The 24,642-nt window shown below is 37.0% G+C and overlaps 1 protein-coding gene across 2 annotated transcripts in view; it reads right to left on the minus strand.

Annotated features, from left to right (window-relative positions):
• The window catches only part of SPATA16 (spermatogenesis associated 16), a 257,900-nt gene that overhangs the window by 24,902 nt on the left and 208,356 nt on the right, over window positions 1-24,642 (minus strand). For both annotated transcript variants that reach the window (XM_033211730.1, XM_033211731.1), the window contains 4 exons: window positions 12,301-12,447; window positions 11,160-11,269; window positions 2,827-2,991; window positions 167-250 (listed from right to left, as the gene is read on the minus strand). In XM_033211730.1, coding sequence (XP_033067621.1) covers window positions 167-250; window positions 2,827-2,991; window positions 11,160-11,269; window positions 12,301-12,447 — 506 coding nt within the window. The remainder of the gene's footprint in view (window positions 1-166; window positions 251-2,826; window positions 2,992-11,159; window positions 11,270-12,300; window positions 12,448-24,642) is intronic.

The raw sequence follows: 24,642 nt of genomic DNA on the forward strand, positions 1-24,642 counted from the left end.
GATTTTGGTCACACTTCCATGGAGAGAGCTGCATTTATTTTTAAAAAGAAAAATAAAAAACAGCCCAAAGAACTTGGATTTCTTTTTATCCTCCAAACAGATTTGACCCAAGATGGACATTTTCCTTGAGAATAATAGATCTTTTTCCTTCAGCTCAAAGTTTTACCTTTTGGATTGTATTCCACACACGTTCATTAACGTTTCTTCTTCCTTCAAGGGTGTCCATAGCATCTGCCATTAGTGACTGCAGCTGTGGCACCAAGATAAAAATTATCACACAGGAATTCACACAGAAGTAACTTCTCTAAATACACAGATTAAAACCTAATTAAAAAATCATTTGTACGCTGATGATTTTATTACTCATCTTTCCTACAATGAATATTGCCACCTCATCTTTGCTTATCATTGCTGAATATTATTGCAGATATAAAATACTGAAACAATGAAAAGATTCTTCTTGAAAATTTGTAGAAAACATATAGGTTTTAATGTAGTAAGTGTTGATGTTTTGTGAAAAACAGATTTGGGTTGTAAAGAATGAAGGCAGTAGTTAATTCTCTCAGGAAATGGCGTGTAGTACATGAATGCGTTTTAGCGTTTTCTCCTGAGGCTAATGTATCATAATTCTAGGCATCATGCAAAAGCTCACCAGAAGACAATACTACAGTTGTGCCGTTTTATTGCCTCTTAAAGAATCTGGCTCATTTAACTTCTTTTACTATTCTTTTCTTCGTTAACATTTTAAAATAGCCAAGGTTTTAAAATTTTTAGGTCCCATTCAAAGGTTTTAAACATTCTAACCTTTGTCCCAGACAGGCACCTACTGTACTCTAATGTGAAACTATCCTGTACACATGGTCTATAGGTGACCACAAAAATGAAATGAAGTTATATCAAGCCGTGTGATATTCAAAGGTTAAAAAGAGTTCTCAAAAAATACCAGTTCAGTTCACTATGGCATCAAACAGTATGGACCCTTAAATAATCTTTCTTTGGTTTAGATATTGCAGAGTGTAAGCAGGAAGAGAAAGAATTGAGTCATTCAAAAATCTTCTATTAAACAGTCACTGTTTAGATAGCAGCATACAGGGTATTACTAGGATTAATTCTCTTTGTAAGTTACAAAGTAAAATCTATTATTGAGGGTCATGAAACCTTATAAGCTACATAATTTTTGAGTATTTGGCATACAGATATACATCCATATATATTTCAATTTTTTTCTGCTGGGCATATAAGTACAAGAATATCCAATGAAATTTCATTTTCTAAGGTTTCAAATAGAGAAAAATTACACTTTAGAAAGGAATGTCAATAATGCTACTTTGAGGCTCCTTTGTGTATATTTTGAAAACTAAGTATTTCCAGTAAAAAAACAAAAACAAAACCAAACAAAAAACAAAAAAGTCATAGATGTGTGATTAAGAAGACTTAAGTGCAGAGAATTCCCCTGTATTTTTCATTTAAATCTTGAATGTGCTTTTCAGGAAGACAGGATCAACATTTTGCCGGCTTCTTAAATTAACATTTTCTTTGCTTCCTCTTATCTCTGAGAAGCATTAATCATGTAAAATTGGCCATAATATGCACTTTGAAAGCTCTATACTTACTATACTTCTGAGTGCTTTATGAATGGCAGGATAAACACTTAGCCTTTTAGAAAGTATTCTTTTGTACGCAAACGTAAAGGTTTAGAAAGTATCATTGCCAGTTTTGACTTGGTAATTCCTTGATTCATAGACTTATTTCATAGTTTTCATCTTTAGTATGCATAGTTTTATTATTTGGCTAGTCATACAACTTTGTATGCTTACTCTGAATATCAGTATTTATTTAACATGCTTTTAGCTGGTTTAGATGAACATTATAAATGTTGGCAGCTCATTTCTTGATTAAATCTTAAAAAGCTCAAGGGGGGAGGGTTTCTTTAGTTATCTGAAAATTACAGGTAATCAGTTTGGGCTGTTCTTATCATTACTATGTGAATTCAATTCGGGGCTATAATTAGTTTCAGCTACTCTCAATTAAAGCTTCACAGTAAAGGGCCTTTCCCTACAACACACTAGGAGCTCCATATAGAGTAAATTTTACCTTTCCTTGAATGGGCAACACACTGTTCAGTAAACTGTTTTTCAAATGAGGTGCTACCATTTCTGATATTAATTATGGTTATAATATGCACATCTGTCTGAAGATTATTTCTGTGAGAATCCCTTCAACTAGCTTTTGCCTAGGTCTGTGTGTGGCTAAAGTGTCTGGTTTTCTAAATTAACTCGTCAATTCAGTTAAAAAAAAAAAACCATCTATGTTGACTAGCTACATTTTCCTCTCAAATAAACAACTTTTGTTGATTTATCTAAAGGTACTAGTGTTGGTGCTGCCAATACCTATTTTAACCCTAGAAGTGATTGAGAAAACTCTAAAGATGATTTTTTAGGGTCATTTTTCTATACAATAATTACTCTTTTGTCCTCTCACTTTTTCATAAAAGAGAATCATGTATCAATATATCTTGGAGCTTATTAATCTCATTTTAACAAAAACCAGAAGCCTGACACACAATGTAAATAACCAGCCCCTTTCTATGTTTCTACACATCACAACGTTTTTGCTGTAATAATGGGAGCTAGTTAATGTGAGCAAATAAAAACCAGACACACACCTTCCTACACTTTTCAGTTTTGTCATGAGAACGCTTCAGGAGGGTTGGGGAGTTTGCCCTCAGACTACATTTATTACCACAGTTTTTTTTTTTTCCCAGACCGTATCACTTTTCTGTTGGTGCTGGGCCTATGAAACCCTTAAACAAAGAAAAATACTTACCAATTCTGCCTCCTGTTGACTGATGTCCCGTAGGTAGGGAATGGTTGCTAGCTCTGCCATTGCTTGATTAATCACCTGGGACTGCTCCTTTACTCTCTGCAGCTGGCTGAGGAGGCCGGCATATTGCAACTTCTCCATCACACCTGAGGATGCAGGAAAACTCCCCTAGTCTCAAAGTAAAAGAAATGTTTTAGAACAAAACTACAGAAATAGACCTCTCCCCAGGGATGGAAGTCAGGACTTGTGATAATGTGTTTACATCTTTTGAAACAATGGAATCTAGTACAAATATATGTTTCCTTCTATCATTTTACAGTATTGTCTTATACCCCTTTTTCTAGTAGGTAAATATACATAAAAGGGAGTCCTTTGGAGATGTGTTGAGACTGATTTGCTGATTGTCTTGCATTAGGAGTTAGGCTGAGGGGAAAAGAGGGGACTGAATTTGAATCTGCACTTCACTCACCCAGGAGTGATCCCACAGAGCTGTGTCTGCCTAGAAGGGGCGACTTTATCTACATCACCAAAGCATCATAAGAGCTAAGAGTTGCCTACTATCTTGTTTATCTGAAAGAAAATTTTTTAATGCAGGTCGAATCTTGACAAATGTTGTATAAGTTGAATTCTCTTTATCCCAATAGCTTACATGAAAACTCTAGCGCTGCTTTTATCTCCAGTTCTTATTGGATAGCCTTGCACAGTCTCTTCTTCTTGTTGACTAGCTTCCCTCTGTCTGCTAGGACCATTTCAACAACTAACATGTTCCATCTTGACACAGACTACTGTGTACCTTTGTAAGGACTGCCAACTCCCATGCATCTATTGGCATTTTGGGCTTTCTTAAGATGAGGCACATTTAGAAAAAAGTGGCCCACCAAGGTGCGTGTTACTGCCATGCACAAAAGAGGAGATGTTACCATCTTTAAAAACGTTTAATACAAATTGTAATGCTTGATAGGAGAGACAAAGTCATGAAATTCTTAAGTTTATCTTTAAGAAAAAGTACTTTTGACATGGGGGTATATAAGGGTTAACATAAAAGCCTTGAGATTCTGCTGCATTTGGAGGGTGATGAGAAATGGGAATTCAAAAGAGGACTTAGTTTGGCGATTGCATTGTACGTCCTGGTCCTCAGAAGAGAAGCGTCCAAGTGCCCCTTTATAGCAGGGGCCCCCTGGACTGCTTACACCAGAATCACTATGCTTGCTTGTGGACTTTGGCAGTTAGCAAACTGAGTGCTGGGCTTCACCCAATCATGATCTCTTGTTATGTGGCCCTAGAAATACGAATTTCAGCTAGGTGCCTCCCCAGATACTCAAATATCTCAAACAGAAGTTTGAGACAAACCACCACCTTAAAGTTTAGTATCTGAGTAAAGACTATTTTGGTTTGCGCATACTTAGGAAACATAATTTCTTCCAGCAATCAGAGAACACAGACATATAATTTCACTTTCTTAAGAGGATCTCCTCTAAGGAGAAAAACTGCTAGAAACTAATATTACCGAAGTTCAACTTAAAATTAGAAAGCACTTCTTTTTGAAAGGCCATACTCATATTCTGATTGACAGCAGCCTTTGGAAGCTGACATTTTTCTAGAATCTTGGAAATAAATAAAGACTGGGCACCATCGTGCTGTATCCGCTTTATTTGTCCCTAACACCTATACATGCTGTTCAATGAATGTTTTCTTACTCACAGTAATTTGTTCTTTCTGATTAATCATTTATCTGAAAATCCATAAACCTATAAGATTGATGATTGCAAGTGGTAGATTTGGGGTTCCTTCCTGAATTGATGAAAAACCTAGCCTACCCATTCAGTTTAAACATGTAGCTAAACAATGGCATTCTGTCAAATAGAGGAAAGCAAGTTGGAGGAGAAACGGTTTTCATTCTGAAGAAAAATTGCTTTCTTTGTCCTTCTTTAAAATAAACAATGGTGCTAGTTGTAGGAAAGTGGTGTAGTGATTCAACTCTAAAGAGCAGAAACAACTGCAGGCTGCTCAGGAACATAATCTATCAGTGTAATTTCCCAAAACATCAGGAAAATAAACATAGTTGGAAGGCAACAGTTTTAGCCTGATTGTTGGATGTATAACAAAACAGGAAGTGCTCTATTTGAATAAGAAAACAGGGAAAGAACACAGTTGACTGCTAATAGTCACCCCTCCTCCTGAAGCCAAATGCAGTTTTGGTTATCAGGAAACTGTAGATTAATATTTTACCTATCCAAAAATAGGGGTTTTTGAAAGACAAAGTGAAAAAGAAATAAAATTGCTATCTAGTGTGGCAGAAATGCTTTAATGCTGTTGCTTTAAGGAAATAAAGAACATAATAAAAAATAGAAATTAACTTAAACATCTAATGCTAACAAAGACTAAATCTAAAGGCAGGTAGCCCTCCCAGTGAGACTTCAGGAATGATCAAAGGGCTCCTGAGCTGCTGGAGAGCGTGTAATAAAGTGGCCACGATTGAAGCTAAAACCTCACACAGGTACAATGAGGGCTAGGTAATAGCGAGTGCGAGTGAAGGCTTAATAGCAGTTACAAATAAATATTTGGCAAATAAGTGGCACTATATAATACTGCTGAAAAGCAGAGTCCTAGTATTTGTAATGTATTTCCGTTTGGCATAAGATATCGAAACACTGATTGCAAAAAAGGGGTAGGAAACATTATTGTTCATTTCAAATGTGCATATGTAAACATTTTTTATGCTTCACTTGGAAGAAATTAAAAGTAAAATTAATGAGGTATTAAAAACATGGTTAGTTAGGTCATTTTTTGGCAAGTCATCCTGTGAAGGCAGCTTCATGCATGGCAAAAGATTTGATTATTTTAACTCTTTAACATTTAGCCCAGGAAGCACAGTACATAAGGTCTGAAACTGACAGCAGCCAATAAAGTTAATGAATGGAAAGGTATAGTGCCATCCAGTAGCATGTGAAATAATTAGGACAAAAATCTAGAGAATGAAAAATACGATAGCAGCAGGGCTGCTGGCTGAATGAGGTTGATGTTCAGTGGGATTAGAAGTCACCAGGAAGGTTGTATCATATTGCAAATTATAACTCTTAAAATGCTGGAATCATCCTTGTTTGGCCATGTATTGTGTACCTAGTAGACTAATCTATAAAGATAAGGAAACTAGGGTCAGAAGTGTAAAGAGAATCATTGTCTGACACATAGAAACCTCCCTGAGACCAGGAAAGGTCTTTACTAACTGTATCCACTACCTCATAGCAAGAGTTGAAAATTCATGTTCTCTAGGAAGCTTTTTACAATTAATTTTTGGAGTCTAATTTGTACATTATATGTTCATTTTAATTTTTTTATTCTTTCTTTTTTTTTTTTGAGGCAGAGTCTTGCTGTGTTGCACAGGCTGGAGTGCAGTGGTGTGATCTCAGCCCACTGCAGACTCCGCCTCCCAGGTTCAAGCAATTCTCTTGCTTCAGCCTCCTGAATAGCTGGGACTACAGGCGTGCACCACCACATCTGACTATTTTTGTGTGTGTTTGTGTGTGTGTTTTTAATAGAGACGGAGTTTTGCCATGTTGGTCAGGATGGTCTCGAACTCCTGGCCTCATGTGATACACCCACCTTGGCCTCCCAAAGTGCTGGGATTACAGGCGTGAGCCACTGCACCTGGCCTATATGTTCGTTTTTTAAAAATTGAATCCAGCTATGGAATCATTCCTATGTTGTGTGTATGCATGTTTTGCCTCTGGCAAGGATCATACTTTTAAATCAAAGAGATATAATCTGATTTAATAAAAGAATATTGGCACAATATTCTGAAGCTCTGATTTTGAGCCCTAGCTGTGTGAACTTGAATATATCACCACTCTGAGCCATAGTTTCCTCATTGGTAAAATGAAGGTGACACAATGTCACCAAATTGTGAGGGTCAAATTAAAGAATGTGCAGGAAAAATACTTTTTAAGTTGTAGAGCACTATGCATGTGCTTCTCCTAAACCATAGTTCCAAAGTGGTAATTTCTGCATGCAGTCAGCACCTGGTTAATGACCAGGACTGCTCTGTACTTTAAAAAAGATATGTTTGAGTAAAGAAAACTTCTTGACTATCAAATATTTCAAGAGTTTGGAAGCAAGAGTATTTTGTTAGCTTTAGAAGAAAATTTTACTCACTTTATATTTAAAATGCTTTGGTTGAGAGTAAGTTGCTAAACTATCTCTTTATATGTAATTTGTGGAGAATAAATACATGTATCTTTTAGTTTAATGGAGAAAAACTGAAAATTAGAGCAGCTAAAAGTGTTCCCTATGATATTATAATTTAGTGTATTATTGCCAAGTTAACTTTTTTCTAATTAGATATTAGGCAGGCATTATAAACCTAATATTTACAAGGTGACTAAATATTCAATATGTTTAGGGAATAGATCATGAGAATTCTTGGCATTGTCTAAGTATTGTTTAGAAAGCTACATATTTATCATTATTTATGTGACAGTATAAATGTGATAATACTTAAACATTGTGTAACTGATTCTGGTCATGGTATTATGTCAAGAACTAGTATCATCTTTTGGGTCTCCTGCTGTTATGAATGCTGAAGTTTTAATGCATTGTATTTTCATATTCCAAGCCCATTTTCATTAAAATACATTGTCCAAATGAATTAAACATCTCTGAACATATATGGTATGAGGCAAAGTATATTTCCTAGCCATTAGTTCCTTTTTTTTTTTTCCCATTGTGGGGAGAATAGAGTCTCACTATGTTGTCCAGGCAGGTCTTGAATTTCTGGCCTCAAGCTGTCCTTCCACTTCTGCCTCCCTAAGTGCTGGGATTACAGGCATTTTTTCCTAGCCATTAGGCCTTGATGGAAATGTGGCATTCTACTAGGGTAAAGAGTTGTCTGTTTGAAACAGACAACAGAAATGTAAACTAAAGCCTTAGTCACCAGTGTTAAGAATGACTGACAAATCTAAAATTCTTTAAGATAAATTTATTGCCCAAGACACTGGTCACTCACTGTCTTCTAATGGAAGTGTCTTGGGTATTGGCTGTATTCTACCAAGACATGTGAGGCTGCTTGTCACATGAGCATGACATGACCTGTGAGGCTGCTTGTCACATGAGCATGTCAACAAGACTGCAGTCCTGAGTCCAGTTCATGGCTGGAAATGGCATCTCAAATCCTGCCTGAGTGAAGGGATCTGAGCAAATCACTGATCAAAGCAAACTAAGCTGAGGAAAAAAAAATCAAAATTCACAGAACACGAGTGGAATCTTCATATTAGAAGAAAAATAGGTAACTTCAAACTACACAGCTTGTATAAAGAAAAAAAGATCTGTAAAACAGTTTCTTTGTCAAAGCAAACAAAACCAATACAAATAATTAAAGCTAAAATTCTTAATACTTTACAAAGTGCTTCAAGAACATGGATTATGTACTTATGGTTCACAACAACTCTGTGAAGTGGGCCTGGCAGTTATCAGCCTATTTTATAAATGAGAAAAAAGTAGTTCAGAGGTTAAGTGACTTGCCCTAGGGTTACATGGCCAGAGCATGGCCTTGGGCAGAAGTCTTTGTCTACATGTATTACAAACTAGAGTAACCAACAATGACAATTCAATGCCTAAATATTCAAGTGAATGTCATTTGATATCTGACAAGAAAGAAATAACACCTTGAAGGGTCTTAAAAACACTACTGAGGGCTGCTTGGGTTACAGTTAATGGTACCATGTAGGAATAATATCTAGTCACCAATTCATTATTTGCTTCATTAAGCTAGATTACCTTTGCAGGCAATTTTATCAATCCTCCTTTATGAAGCTGTTGCTGGGCAAATAATAAGAAACCTAATACCTGGTATTTAGATATATTTGTGATCCCTAGGCACTTTCAGGCTTGTCTACTTCAATTTCATTAAAACTTTTTGAAACAATCTTCTGAAAACTGTTATTTCCCTTAAAACTGAACATAGGAAAGTTCATGAAATTGTTCATAGTCAGCAAAGTGGTACTGAGACTCAATATGAGAAGACTGTGTTATTAATTAGATGTTAAGAATCTCATTAATTATGGTTTTAAAGTCTCCTTTATAGGCACATAAAAGATACTTGTCTAAACAAATTTCCAAATGGCCAGGATACTCTTTAAAAGGTGATAAGAAAATGAGTTAAGAACATTGCAAAAGTGCATAATGCCTAGTTAGGCCCGGCCTATGTTCACACAGTGAGATCTGAGCCGGCAACAGATGATGTGGTCAGTTTTCTGACAAGTGAGAAGGTAAGTGTTTGGACCAACGGAGGCAAGATGGCGCACTTCCGGGTTCTTCATCACCAACTTTTCCCACTCGCGCGAAAATGCAGCCGGCGCCCAGGAAGGTGCAGACCAACCGGGCATACGCCAGGTGAGGTCAATCTGAAGAGACCAAGATTTACCTGGTCGCACCTGCGGAAGGCCCCCCCCCTCCCCACACGCCGGTGCCCCGCCTATTGCCCTCCCACTCCCAGAAAAGCCCCTCCCGGCCAGCGCCCCGCACGGACTTCCCAGCCTCCCCACTCTTGTCGGGACTGCAGGAACTCCCTCTGAGAGCTCACCGGGCGACTCTCTTGGCCTCCTTTGCTGGAGGTCGACAGACCTCTCCCTACCCACCTACTTCCCTGAAGCTAGGTGACCAAAATAAATTTGCAGTTTTGCTCCTACCCTTGCCTGCTGGCTGGTTCTTTTGTGCCCACTCTGGTGGTCTTAGAAAAACAAATCAGTAAGGCAGGCATTGCTTCAAAGAACCAGGCCTGGCCAGGCATGGTGGCTTATGGCTGTAATCCCAGCACTTTTTGAGGCCAAGGCAGGTGGATCACTTGAGGCCAGGAGTTCAAGACCAGCCTGGCCAACATGGCGAAATGCTGTCTCTACTAAAAATACAAAAGATTAGCCAGGCATGGTGGCGCACACTGTAATCCCAGCTACTCGGGAGTCTGAGGCAGGAGAAGCATTTGAATTTGAATCAACCTCCACCCTGGAGGTGGAGGTTGCAATGAGCCAAGACTGCACCACTGTACTCCAACCCATTTGACAGAGCAAGACTGTCTCAAACAAACAAACAAACAAACCAAAACCCAAAAAACTAAAAACTAAAAAGCAAAGGGCTAGGCCACAGGCAGATCACATTCATAGCACCCGACACACTGGCTCTGCTAGGCTAGCCATGCATGAGTGAGATGAAATAATGCTACACGGTGATGGTTCCGGTTAGCAAAGCTTTCCCTGCTTGCACGGGCCTGATGATGAGGGTAATGATGTGGGTTTTAGGATAGTGTTTTGTTATGGCAGCCTGAACTGCTTAGAGATAGATAGATTTCTTATTAACAGAAATACAGGGGAGACAATTGAAACATGGTTTTGGAGAAGGGGTAGCTTTGTGGTAGGAACATCAGTAAAAACGTGCTTTTGTATTTGTAATGCATGGAATTGCAAATCATGCAAATAGATTAGGTGTTTTATAGCTTTTCCAAAATGCTGAATAATGTTATTGAGCAGATAAACTGCTGAACAGATGTTAAGTAGCTGTTTGTGATGACCCCCTTGGTTCCCCTTATAAGGTAAGAACATCAAATCAATGATGTAACACAAAAGAGGGAACAGGAAGGAAATTCTTTAAAATTTCCAACTTACAAGCCTTTTGAAAAATATTAAAAGAGGAGAAATCTGCAGCCTTTATAGCCTGTTAATGAGAAGCTCTCTTTATATACTTTAAGTACAATGGCTTAAATTTTGTAAAATAGCAGTGTAATTCAGGTCTTATTTTGGACTCTTTAAGACTGAAAAGTAGAAAAGGCATATTTTTCCTGGATCATAGAAAGAGATTAGATAATTTACCTTATGGCTATATAAAGATCAATTGCCAATGTTTAGAGAAGCATCCAATTCATCAGTGTGGTACGAAGGCACTATCTTGAAAAGCTCTGAATTCTTGTGTAGGTAATGAGATGGTTATATGCAATAGCTCAATAAGTGAAATAGAGAAAACATGGTGCTTGCTAAAATTTTCTTATTGATTTGAAATGACAAATTCACTGCAATGTTGAATTAGATATCAGGAAGGCATAAAGAAAAGGTCCTTTAAAGAGACACTACTCTAATAAGTGCTTGAAATTGCAAAGTATAGCATTATAGTATGTTTTAGAAGAAAAGAAATAAAATCATTAGCTAAAATTTGCTTGTTTTTGCAAATGAGAGTTACTATGAACGTTTCCAAAATCCCCTAACACTTGCACTGTTTGCCATGTAAGCCTTATATACTTTTAGAATTCTCTACTATTTGTACCTTGGGCAAATATAAAAGACTCATATACCTACATTCAATTGAGTGCTTCTAATAAAATCCAATATTGGCAAGATTCGCTTCCCCATTGTCTCCATTTGTCTCACTGTATCTTCTCTGGTCAGACCGAAAGGTGTTTTATGCTCTAAAAATTGTAACAATAAACTTTTATACTATTTTCTCCAGACTTCCATTTCAAAATGTTTTCTTTAGCAAGCTATAAACGGATATCTCAATATTAATAGATACGAAATCTTTAGTATAGAAACTAGTCCCATCCCTAGACCATATGTATAACAAAGAAAGATCTATGGGGAGAAAGGCAGAGGAGACGCTGCCCTTTAGAAACTATCATTTATCTCTTTTGTTGTGTTTCTTGATTGAGAGATCTAAGAGACAGCCTATAATGATTCACCGATCTCTTCAGAGTCTGTTTTTCCTGAGTTGTGAAAAAATGCGTCATAAATGTGTCTGATTCTTGTCTTGTTCCTCCTAGGTACTATTCAAGTGTGCAGATCCATTGACTTTGAATGTAGCTCGAAGTTCAGATAAGCCTCAGAGGATACAGTGCCAGACAAAACACACATTCTTAATTATGTGGTTAGAGCTGCATGAATAAATTTAACCTGGTCATGAATTCAGCCCATATGTTTGAGATTTCAACTCCATGTGAGTATTTTCTTGATTTTTGAAAGTTTCAACTTGGATTACTGAACACCATTTAACTGTAATACTCTCCAGGAGATCTAAACTCTTGGCTAATTACATAAGAAAAAAGGAGAACCGACATTAATACAACAACAGATAATACAAGTAATTTAAGATTGTCATTGGCTATATTTTTGATTTCATATAGCAGTTTCATTGCATAATTTTCTTCTACCTCTGCTAATTGATAATGATGAAAAGTAGTATTCTTTAAGTGCTGTATGATTAGTCATTGATGATAGAGGTGGGCGGGGTAAGATGATTAGATGATTAGAGTCAGGGGGGTGGGCATTCCAGGACTGTGTGTGTTCTTGGGGGAAAGATTTCCTGGAACCAGAATTCCAGGTATTGTTAACTAACCCACAGAGAAGATTAGGAGGACTTAATTTTAACTCAAACATTTTTTCGGGCCCAAAACTCATCACAGGTCCTACTACATGCTAGACCTTGTAGGTTCAGATGATTTACCTGTGAATATCGGCAGCTTCCTGCTTGATATTTTTTCCAAAAATTTTCCATCTTCTTTGTTTTTGAACCCAAGAGTCAAGAGATATTGTTGGGGAGGAAAAGATGACCAGTCAACTGTCTGAGGCAACATGTGGAGTGTCTGAAGATCTGAAATATGACAGAAAAAGAACTAATAGGTTTTTTTATGGTTTTAATATGCTTAGGGTTTTCCCCCCAGATTTCAGGAATTGTACATGGAAAAAATGATAACTATAAACATGAAAGGTATGAAGTAAAATTATATGTATCAAAAGGTCGAATAGATAACATGTCAAAATCATATTTCATTATACTTTTCTTAGTAATCTAAGCATACACAAAGCATAACAATAAAATATGGCTAGATCACATGGTCATCTTTCCTCATCTTCAGAATAACAGACATTCAGGACCAGCTTGCATGCTTATTATTTTTTAGCTGTGACTATTTACAAGAGACTTTGATTTTTCTTTTTTTTTAGACAGAGTCTTGCTCTTGTCTCCCAGGCTGGAGTGTAATGGCATGATTTTGGCTCACTGCAACCTCCACCTCCCAGGTTCAAGCGATTCTCCTGCTTCAGCCTCCTGAGTAGCTGGGATTACAGGCGCCCGCCACCACGCCCAGCTAATTTTTGTATTTTTAGTAGAGATGGGGTTCCACCATGTTGGCCAGGCTAGTCTCAAACTCCTGACCTCAGGTGATCTACCTGCCTCAGTCTCCCAAAGTGCTGGGATTACAGGCGTGAGCCACTGCGCTTGGCTGAGGATGTGATTTTTCTCTTCCTAGCTTAAGATGTAAGGAAATCATGTTAGTTATAAAAAAAAAAAAGGAAAGAGAAAAATCACAAGTGAGAATTAAAATATAAAGCTAATTAATTTAGTTACCATCCTTCATACAGCCATAGGAGGAAACTTAAAATGATAAATGCACTGACTATTGTAATTAGACTTGGAAATAATTCGTGTCATGAAAATGGTTCTAAAACAGACTCAATTCTTAATGACCGTAAGAGCTAATGTTTACTGAGTACTTATTTTCTGTCTGCCCCTGTTCTAAGAGTTTTGTGTGCACTGTTCTTTGAATTCCACATAATAACTTCACAAGGTTGGTGCTGTTGTCCTCACTTTATGAATAAGAGGTTGAGGGACGCAGACGGGAAGTAACTTGCCCAAGAGCACAGCTCCAAAGTGGGCAAAGCCGGATTCACAACCAGGTAGTCTGACTCCAGACACTACAGGCACAGCCACTGCACCCTTCTTCGAGATTGCTTTGCACTAGGTTACTTTTGGGGTAGGGATGATAAGACTGGTGCTTCAAGAGGTTACAAACATGCCCAAGATCATGAATTTAGCAAACAGAGGGACCAGAATTGAAAGCCAAAGTACAAAGGCTAACCTCTTGGGGGCCTGGAGGCAAGATTCACTTAATTCATTTCCATTTTGAGTAACAAGGCTTTGGTTTATTAAAATAGATTTTTCAAATGAAGGATGGTGAACAGAGAGGTTTAATAAGTCCTCTTTGTTCAACACTACCAGAAAGGGGAAAAGGCAAAATCCCAAATATCATGGAATGATGGTTTAAAGGTAAAATTTTAATGTAGACTCAGAACTCAAATGGTAATGGTTTAAATATAGCCTTCACTATTTGTCTGTAATACTTCTTTTAAAAATACGATAGTACACCACGAGTGTGTTTTTTAACACCATCCCCCTTTTTAAGCCGCAGAACCTTTTGTCCAAACTGAAATTTTCTGACAAGCCCAATATTAAAAGCCAACAAAAAGTAGAGACATTCTGTTTGAATCCTGGCACACTGATCACTCACCCTCACTACTGTACTCTGTTCTATACCCTACTCACAGACGCCACCTCAAGCTTCTCCACAGAACCTCCGTTTTTCAAAACACAGTTTGGAAAACACTTCAGTAAGTTATTTGTCACAGTTTGGTTAAGTAAACAGTGTGTGTCTGTCAAATTGAGAGTTAAAATATATGCTGATTATTGAAATAATTAAAATATCACACAGTGCCTTTTAAACACAAACACAGAGCAAAAACATATTAATGAACCCAAGCAAGCGTTAGTTTTTCTTTGGTGACTTAGGATCAAGGTCATCCCTTACTGTTAATGAGGGCCAATATTCATCTGGTGCTTCTTCTGTGCCACACACATTATCAGGGTTATCTTTTTCAATCATGGAGTGGGGAGCAGGGCATATTATCAGGCCCACCTTACAGGTGATAAAGCTGGAGCTTCCAGAGGTTACAAAGTTGCCCAAGATCACACACTGAGCATAAGGACCAGAATTGAAAATCAGGCAGCTGGATGCCAAAGTACAAAGGCTTACCACTCAAAACTATCCTTGTGATAGTCTGGGGTCATGGTTATAAAAATCCATGGAAACATGGTCATGGTTATAAAAATCCATGGGAAACATCCATGGGAAGGCCAGTAAACGCTATCTAGAAAAGTATAGCAAATGCTCAAGAGTTCCCAAATTAACGGAGTGACTTTTAGGCATCTTAACATACAGATTGCAAGTATTAGATGATGCTTCTTTTTTTTTTTTTTTTTTTTTTAATGAGATGGAGTCTTGCTCTGTCTACCCAGGCTGGAGTGCAGTGGTACTATCTCGGCTCACTGCAAACTCTGCCTCCCGGGTTCAAGCAATTCTCCTGCCTCAGCCTCCCGAGTAGCTGGGATTACAGGCACCCGCCACCACACCCAGCTAATTTTGTATTGGTGTGGTGGGGTGTATATTGGTTTTGAAATGGGGTTTCTCCAAGTTGGTCAAGCTGGTCTTGAACTCCCGACCTCAGGTGATCCACCCACCTCAGCCTCCCAGAGTGTTGGGATTACAGGCGTGAGCCACTGTACCCAGCCTTAGATGCTTCTTTAGTTGGTGGTTGTGTTACAAAATGGCTCTTTTTAAAAGGATGGCTCATTTTTATAAACAAGGTAAAAATGTGATTTCTGCTTTTCAATTTCAAAAGTGCAGGAAGTTTCTTTGCTTTTGAAATCTGCAGCTGATCATCACAGACACGCCTCTGTTTGCAAGCGAATACTATTTTGTTGAACTATTAGCAAGGGGACAGCTTACTAGTTTTACTGAAGTTTCCAATAACTGGATTGTATGAAAAGGCAGCTGAGTAACCTCGAGATTTGGCATTTTCTGGTGCCGCATTATTGCCAAAACCAGCCTGATGTTTGAGGACTCTCTTATGTAGATAGATAGCCTAAAGACTTTGAGTGGTTTACCTCTTCTTGTCCTTAAATATTTGATAAAGAGGAGACCAGTACTAATATTGGCAGTGATTGGATGGAATAGAAACTAATGTTAGTACTATACTCTGGCTAATTTATTATAAAACATGCTTGCAAAAATGTAAATATTCTCTGTTCCTTCTGATCCTATATGCTTCATCCTGTGAGTATTTGACCCACTATTAACTTACAGTTGAAGTTTTAAAATGTAAGAGGCTCCTATATACATAAGGTTAAATTTAGAAAAAAATGTTTTTCAAGTATCATTCTTTTACCATTTGTATGCAGGGTAAATTGCTGTTGTATGAACATTTAGCCTAACAGGTGGTCTATGACCCCAAATGACAACACACTTACCAGATGTTGAATCTCATGTAACATTAATTTGAGTGCTAATTGTTCTAAATTTTGTGCTCATAAACCTCTACCTATGTCCAAAAAGCTCTGTGCCTCTGATGGATATAAAAGTTAACCAGATTATATTACCCTTCTGTAGGAAAGTAGAATTGATTAAAAAATGTCTTCTTTGCTCCTTCATGTCGAAAGAAACTTGGAAGAAACAGATCTTTTAATGCATTCCTTTACAATTTATCCCAATTGGAGATGAAATTTATATGACTATGACTGAATTTATTATTTAAAAAATCAGTTTGCATGTGTGAACAGCTCCAAATTTTTACCATCAGCAAAGTGGATGCTTTAAAATATAATATCAAAGATAGATTATGCAGATTAAATTTCTCACAGAAATATAATCCTTCAGTTTCTTTTCCCCCAGACGAAAGATGTCAAACTTTCACTGAAAGAGGTAAACAGTTTCCCTTCTTCAGAAACATCTTATTGTACTACGGAAGGCTGAAATTGACCACCTTGCAAGTCCTCAAGCTATTCTGGCTTCTTGACATTTTGGTATTATTGTCCCCTCCTTAAAAATCATCTTCCTGGAGTTCAGCAGTAGTCTCTCCCTCTCTCTTTTTCTCTCAGACACACTCACACACACACACAGACACACGTTCCCCTTTCTCCTCCTGCCTTCTCATTCAGTGCTCCTCACAGCTATTCCCAGCTCACTGGTATTCTCTTCATACATACACCCTTGGGAATATCGCTAGTCTTGTATCTTTGGCTACTATTTTTAACCAAAAAATGGGACATCAAAGCTACAGTCGCAGCTGGAAATTTCCACCAAATTCCAACATGGCATTTCCAAATACCTACTGGGACATTGCTATTTGCTCATAACTCCAAAAGTTAGTTAAAATAGAGCAAATATGTTCTTCCAAAGTGATTTTCATAATCTCTACAACTTCTCTTTTCCTTTTTCTTTCACCAGCCTATTATGAGGATAGCCATTACTCACCTGATTATTCTGGCTTAAAAATTTGAAGCCATTGTTGACTTTTCTTTCCTCTTATTCCCCATTTAGTGAGTCTCTCAAAAACTAATTAAACCTGCACATTGCAATACATCCCATATCAGCCTGTTTCTTTGCATTATCATTGCTATTATCTTAGTCAAATTTCTCATCACATAATATCTGTATTACTGAAGAGTTTCCCCACCAGTCTCACTGCTACTAGTGTTGTTTCATGCCAATACATCGCTACGTCACCACTCGATGAGTATTTTTGATACATCACCTGCCTTTTTCACTGTCACATCCTCCCTCAGGAACTCTGGGGACTTTTCCTTTCCTGGCATTCAAGGCTCTCAGCAGTGTGCATCTGCTTCACAATCTATCCATTATTCTTACATTTTCTCTAATATCAACCTTTATAACCAGCTCTGCTGATTTCACTGCCTGTGCCTATCTGGCCTCTGAACTTTGCTTGTGATTTTACACTCAGAAACATCTAGTCTCCTCATTTTTACTTTATTCTATCTGTCACTGTCCTTCCAGATATGTCTAAGTCCCATCTAACTCATAAAGGGTTTCCTGAATATTACAGTATTTTCCAATCTTCCATTCAAACTTTTTTTTTTTTTTGAGATGGAGCTTCACTCTTGTTGCCCAGGCTGGAGTGCAATGGCGCAATCTCGGCTTACTGCAACCTTCACCTCCTGGGTTCAAGCGATTCTCCTGCCTCAGCCTCCTGAGTTGCTGGGATTACAGGTGCCTGCCACCACACCCAGCTAATTTTTCTTATTTTTATAGAAATGGGGTTTCTCCATATTGGCCAGACTGGTCTCGAACCCCTGACCTCAGGTGATCGGTCCGCCTGGGCCTCCCAAAGTGCTGGGATTACAGGCGTGAGCCACCGCGCTTGGCCTCAAACTCTTAAAGAACATTTATTTATAGTCACTCCAGAGTGAATCTCCTGTTTCATGGGGGCATGTCTTAACAACCTGACAAATCCTAATCCCCTTGAAGATTCCATCTTCTTTGTTTTAATTTCTGGTTTTTATTTTTGCAGACAGGATCTTACTCTGTCACTTATGCTGGAGTGTAGTGATGCAATCATAGCTCACTGTAACCTTGAACTTCTGGGCTCAGGCAGTCTTCCTACGTCAGCCTCCAGAGAAGCTGGGATTAAAGGTATATGCCCCCATGCCCAGTTAATATATTTTTGTTTAATTTTTAGTAGAGATGGGGTCTCGCTATGTCGTTCAAACTGGTCTTGAGCTCCTGGCCTCAAGCGATCCTCCTGCCTTGGCCTCCCAAATCGCTGTGATTACAGGTGTGAGCCATGGTGCCTGGCCACATCTTTAAATTATCTTCACGCCTCAAGCACCTAGCAGATGCTCAATCAACATTTGAATTTAAACACACATTTGAACTGAAAACACACATTCCCAAATCTTGAATTTTTAATGGTCCAAATAGGAATAGAACTGCAAAAAATCAAAATTAATAAAATATCTAGAGCTTCTGAGATATGATTTATTTTCTGTTACTAAACTTAGAAAAAAAAATCACATTGTCTTTGTTCTTCATTTTGCCTAAACCCCAAATGGGTTCTGTTCACCTTATGAAGGGTGAGTGAAGTGAAATAATTTGTACTGGGTGACTCAGTAGAGTAGATGCTGAAATGAACAGAGCAGCTTTGCTTGGATGGAAAAATTAGTTTCATAGTTGGCTTGCTGCAGCTTTTTCTCTGGGAAATACGAACTCAGTCACAAAAGATTGGATTAATGGGGAGAGTTTGGCTTAATGCAACCATTGGCAGCACCAGAAAAACACCTGCAAAAATGTAAAATATAGACTGTAGATGAACAGATTCATCTATATATGTGAGGGATAGCTGTATTTGTTATGTAGTTAAAGATCCATAAAATACATTTTAAGCTCAATGGAAGTAAAGCACTAAGCATAGACACCATTGTTGTCTGTATTTTCTCTTGGACACTTCATCCTAACCACAGCCAACAGATCGTGAAGGAACATTGCAAAGCAGTTTCTTAAAAATAAAAATCATAGACATTTAAAAACTCTTTTAGAAAGATGCAGATTTGTTGGGTTCTAGCGTTACTTTTCTAGAAGTTTCATTTTTTCCTCTATTTTCTGGTGTCTGTGTAATTTCCCTGCCCTTTGTCCATAAAAAAATGTTCTGACATTTAGGTTAAAGCAAAATCTCATTTTTGAAGGCCCCAATTGTTTAATGTGAGATAGGACCATGTCAGTTTTATATGACTCCTTTTTACTGATCAGTTTCAGATTTTTGTTTCTATAGTATCTTCCTAATGCCAACACTTTGTCATTACTTCTTTCTCAATCATGTTCTGAGTTTTATTTTGTACTCTTTTTTTTTTTTTTTTTTTTGGGACGGAGTCTTGCTCTTTCGCCCGGGCTGGAGTGCAGTGGCCGGATCTCAGCTCACTGCAAGCTCCGCCTCCCGGTTTTTACGCCATTCTCCTGCCTCAGCCTCCGGAGTAGCTGGGACTACAGGCGCCCGCCACCTCGCCCGGCTAGTTTTTTGTATTTTTAGTAGAGACGGGGTTTCACCGTGTTAGCCAGGATGGTCTCGATCTCCTGACCTCGTGATCCGCCCGTCTCGGCCTCCCAAAGTGCTGGGATTACAGGCTTGAGCCACCGCGCCCGGCCAATTTTGTACTCTTTTTAGTGCTAATACTTCTATCTTGGAAGTTATCCACAAATTTACATCAGTAAGAAAATAGCAAAAGGTAGCAACTTTGAAGCAAAGTTATTATTATTGCCCCCCATAAATAATAAAATGGTTTCTACTTTTAGAAACAGATAGTATATTTTGAGTTTTGTATTTGATATCTGAGAAAGTCATATGTATACTATATAGATAATAAATTGTGCAATAAATTATATTTCCCTTTGACCTTCATTGTAATTTCAGAGTTATAGACAGAAATAGAAAAAAACTGGTTTTCATTCCCATGATTCCTAATTTTCACTTCAGGTTGCTGGTCTACTTCTCCAAGATCAATTTTTGTATATTTAAGTTTTCTCTTGCAACACACATAGAAACTTAGAAAGACACATAATCCCGCAGGAATTTTACACACAGTTCGTTTCTCTTTCATTTGAAATTCTTACTGATTCCAAAGTTATGTTTAATGAACTGTACTGGATCTTTATTTTGGGCTTTATTACACTGAAGTTCCTTGATCCTACTTTTATCAAAGTAGACTAGAGACAATACAAACATTAAAGTTATGGCTATTCCTCCTCAATATTTATTAGACTCACTATCACTGAAATAATACAATGTTGCTATAATTGCAATAAACTGATGTCTTGTTGTACTGTCTGAGAGTTGGAATGATCACTGGTTAATTGGCTATCTGCATGCATTTCTCTCCTCCTCCCCTTATTATTCCTTGGTTAATTCTCTCAATCACCTCCTACTCTAAAAGGGAAACCCAACTGACCAAGTCAATAAATCCATGCCATTTCCCTCGCTCCCAGTGATTGGTTCAATCATAAGCATATTATGCAGTTTGGGCCAATGCAAAAGAGTGGGCTTCTGGAATTGTGTGGAAGGGGCACTCCTGTTCCTTGGTACAGGGAGATTTGAGATCTGTAATGACATTTGAGAATGTTGTTATTTTTTTCAAGAACCTAGCACTTGAGGGCATGGTAGAATTAGTGGAACACCGGGTAGAATTTGAGAATAAATTCTCAAGTTGACTGTGGAAACGGAGTGCTGAGAGACAGTAAGTGAGCTATTGGTTGGATCAAGCTGTGCTTAAAAGCAGCCCCACCTGTGGATCTTCATGTTATGTAAGTCAATGTGTTCCAATGTGTTCTACCCCTTTAAAACTGACTTCAGTAAGTCAGTTTGAGCTGTGATTCCTACCACTTGAAACAAAAGATTTCTCATACAGGAGTTTAGCTAGTAGTTCAATATATCTTACAAATAATATAGGATCCTTACTATAGCTGAGATGTAAGACAGAGATGAAACTGTCATGTCGAATTTCTAGGAAGAAAGTTTTTCTTATTTAAGAAAAATAACAGTTGGGGGATTTGGAATTATTACTTTTTATGGCTAGCACAAATATAGCAATATTGAATACATCCTGGTGATGCCATTATTACAACATTATTATAATATTATCACTGGTAATTTATAAGTACAATAAAAATAATAAATGTTATAATATTATCACTGGTAACTAAACTTATATTTATAAGTATAATAAAAATAATAAATGTTTAACATAATCTTTCTTGACTTAAATTATAATTACTATTTTCCCACTTTGGGTTAAATTCTACATCTCACAGAAAATGATTCTTTGGTAGTTAATTTAAAAATTGTACAATAAAAGTCATGTGATCTCAAAGCCTTAATTTTCCTTTCTATCCGGACTGGTAACCTATTCACTTGTTTGTTTGTTTATATTTCCCTTTGTTCTGGAAGTGTAATGACTTGCCTTACATAAATTCATATGAGATAAGAAAAAGTGTAAAGTAGTGTATTTGAAGAAAATAGATCAAAAGAAAAATTAAAAATAGATGATGAAACCATAAGTAAGATTAATACACAAAATGCATTTTATGAAGTCCTGTATATTTGCTAAAAGAGGATCAAATATGTCATTCACAATGTTCTTAATTAAAAAACTTCTATAATCACAGAAAAGCACAGCGATTTCCTTTCCTGAGAACAGAGACTTTCTTTTTTGCTTTTTGTTGAAATTGGTTTATAAGTACAACTTTTCATGTAATAAGCTGTATTATTAATGATAACTTAAAAACAAAGAATTATCATCTACAAAATTATTACTCATGAATTATCATGATTCATAAGCAAATAATCTTATCAGAAGTTTCCTGCAGTTAACATATGTACCAATTTTGAAAGCAAGGCTTTGATTTAGAACTTGAAATGAGATGCTGCTTTATATTTGGAAATCTAAAAGAACAGACACCTTGATATATAGATATTAGATATTGCTATGCACTCTTCACTATTAGTAGTTAGTTTGGTTGTGATGAAACAACTTTTAATCTGTTTTATTCCTGTTACCCTCAGTAACAAAATAACTGTTTTTGACCACTATTATTATTATCTACAGCTTTGGAACTTTAGGACAAAGTAATAAGACCTGAAATCAAAATGAGAGATATAAATATTGGAAGTAAAGAGATCACTGTATTATTACTTAATAATAGATGGTTGTAGAAAATCCAAGAGGATAAACTGAAAATCAATTAGTATAGACAAGAGTTCACTAAGGTGTCAAAAAAGAAAATATATAAAAGTAAACATGTAAGATTTAAATCTTGACATGGTGGTACATGTTTATAGTCCTACCTACTTAGAAGGCTGAGGTGTGAGGATTGCTTGAGGCCAGGAGTTCAATGATGTAATGTGCTATGAGCATACCTGCGAATAGCCACTCAAAAATAGCCATTGTTTGAGACCCCATCTCAAACAAACACGCAAACAAGAAACCATGTAAGATAAAAAAACCCAAAATATGTAGATATAATAAAATATGCAGTATATTGAAAACAATGGTTTGATCCATAATAGCAAAAAAAAAAAATTAGAAATAAGCTTAGCAAGATATATAATTTTGATAATTTGATTATCTAATTTACTTGACAAATATTTTTAGGCTCTTCTTGCAAGAATCTATAAATATATGTCAGACATTAGAATGAAAAGGTAAGATAATAGAGGGCATGGTGTTGTTTACTATTTGGTGCCTATGGTATACAAGTAAATAGTCAATTATAATACAGCACGGTACATTATTAAATTAGGGTGAGATGGGGATATGAGTAAAATGACAGATAAAAATTTTAACGATTGACAAAAGGAGAATAAATTTGTTTGAATTGTTTGGGGCCTAGACTAGAAATTTTTTTCCTCTGGGAATTTTAACTATAAGCATGTGGGTTAAGGTTTGAGTTTATGCTACCTGGGTAGTTTAGGAACTCTCATGTCTAGGAACAAACTGCTCTGATTCTATGATATAGAAAAAGCAAAAGAAAATCCTCTGGGGAAGGATGCAAAATTACTGTAGACTGCACAGGATTCTCACAGATCAAGCCCCACTGAATAATGGCTTATACCTTACACACAAGAGTGGAAAAACACTCAAAGATACAATTTTCAATGAGTGGGAGGTAGTGTGGTATCGTAGAAAGATGCTTGGTCTTTCTTCCTAGTTTCTGCAAAGCTCCTAAGACCTTTAGAATTACCTGAATGATAAGGATGATTGGAGTGTCTTTTGTTCTAATGAGGCAGCATTTGGAAGGCCTATAATAGCTTCAGGACGGGGCTGGTCACTAGAAAAACCAACCAACCTCCAGGGAGGAAAGAGAGACTAAAGACTGAGTTAATCACTAATAGTCAATTATTTGATCAATCATGCCTACATGATGAAATCTCAATAAAAACTTCTGAACAGCAGGGCTTGGAGAACTTCTGGGTTGGTGAACACATTCTAGGAGGGTAATATTCCCAGAGAAGGTATGAAAGCTCTGTGCACCCTCCCTCCTCTGTCATGCATTTCTCTATACATGCTTCTCTCTCATTTGGCTGTTTCTAAGTTGTATCCCTTGCTTGCTATTACTTCATTGACTGTTTTTGTTGCTATTATGGTATTTTGTTGCTACTATGTTGCTAAATGGTAAGTCCTGAGTTTTGTGAGTTGGTCTAACAAATTGTCAAAGCTGAGATGGGGATTATGAGAACCCTTGATTTATGGTTGCTTGGTCAGAAGCATAGGAGGCCTGGGACTTTATTTATTTATTTATTTATTTTTTGAGACACAGTCTTGCTCTGTTGCCCAAGCTGGAGTGCAATGGCATGATCTCGGCTCACTGCAACCTCCACCTTCTGGGTTCAAGCCATTTTCCTGCCTCAGCCTCCCAGGCAGCTGGGACTACAGACATGCATCACTATGGCCAGCTATTTTTGTGTGTGTATTTTTAGTAGAGATGGGGTTTCACCATGCTGGCCAGGCTGGTCTCAAACTTCTGACCTCAAGTGACCCTGCATTCAACAATTAAAAAATGACATTCTTCTTCTTGAGCACAAATGGTATATTAATAACAGTTGACCATATATTAGGGCATAAACCAACTTTAACAATTTCAGGGATTATTAAAATTTAGACTTATGTTTTTGAACATGATGCAATTAGGTTAAAAATTAATAACAAAGATAGCTAAACATTTCTATACATTCAGACATTAAAAACTGTGTAAGTCATGGCTCAAAGAAGATTTCATAATGAAAGTGAGAAAATATTTTGAGATGAAATACAATGAAAATGTTTTACAAAATTTTTAGAGCACAATAAAAATCATTCTTGGAGAGAAATTGATAGTCTTTACTAAAAACGAGGGAGAGTGTTGACAATTATTGACCCCAGAATTCAGTGAAGAAAATTAAGCAATAAAAGAATAAGTTTCCAAAACAGGACATAAAAGAAATAATAAATATAAAAGCAGAAAGGAGTTAAATGTAAGAAAAAGGATACAATAGAAAGGTTCGATAATGTTAAAACATCTGGCATAATATGAATAAATGACAACTTTTTAAACCTGATAAAGAATACTTATCAAAAATCTACAGCAAACTTTATAGTTAGTGGTGGAAATTTAAAACTCTTAACTCTGGAACA

This window comes from Trachypithecus francoisi, unplaced genomic scaffold (genome assembly GCF_009764315.1).
Source record: "Trachypithecus francoisi isolate TF-2019V2 unplaced genomic scaffold, Tfra_2.0 Lachesis_group0, whole genome shotgun sequence".
NCBI classification, from domain to species: Eukaryota; Metazoa; Chordata; class Mammalia; order Primates; family Cercopithecidae; genus Trachypithecus; species Trachypithecus francoisi.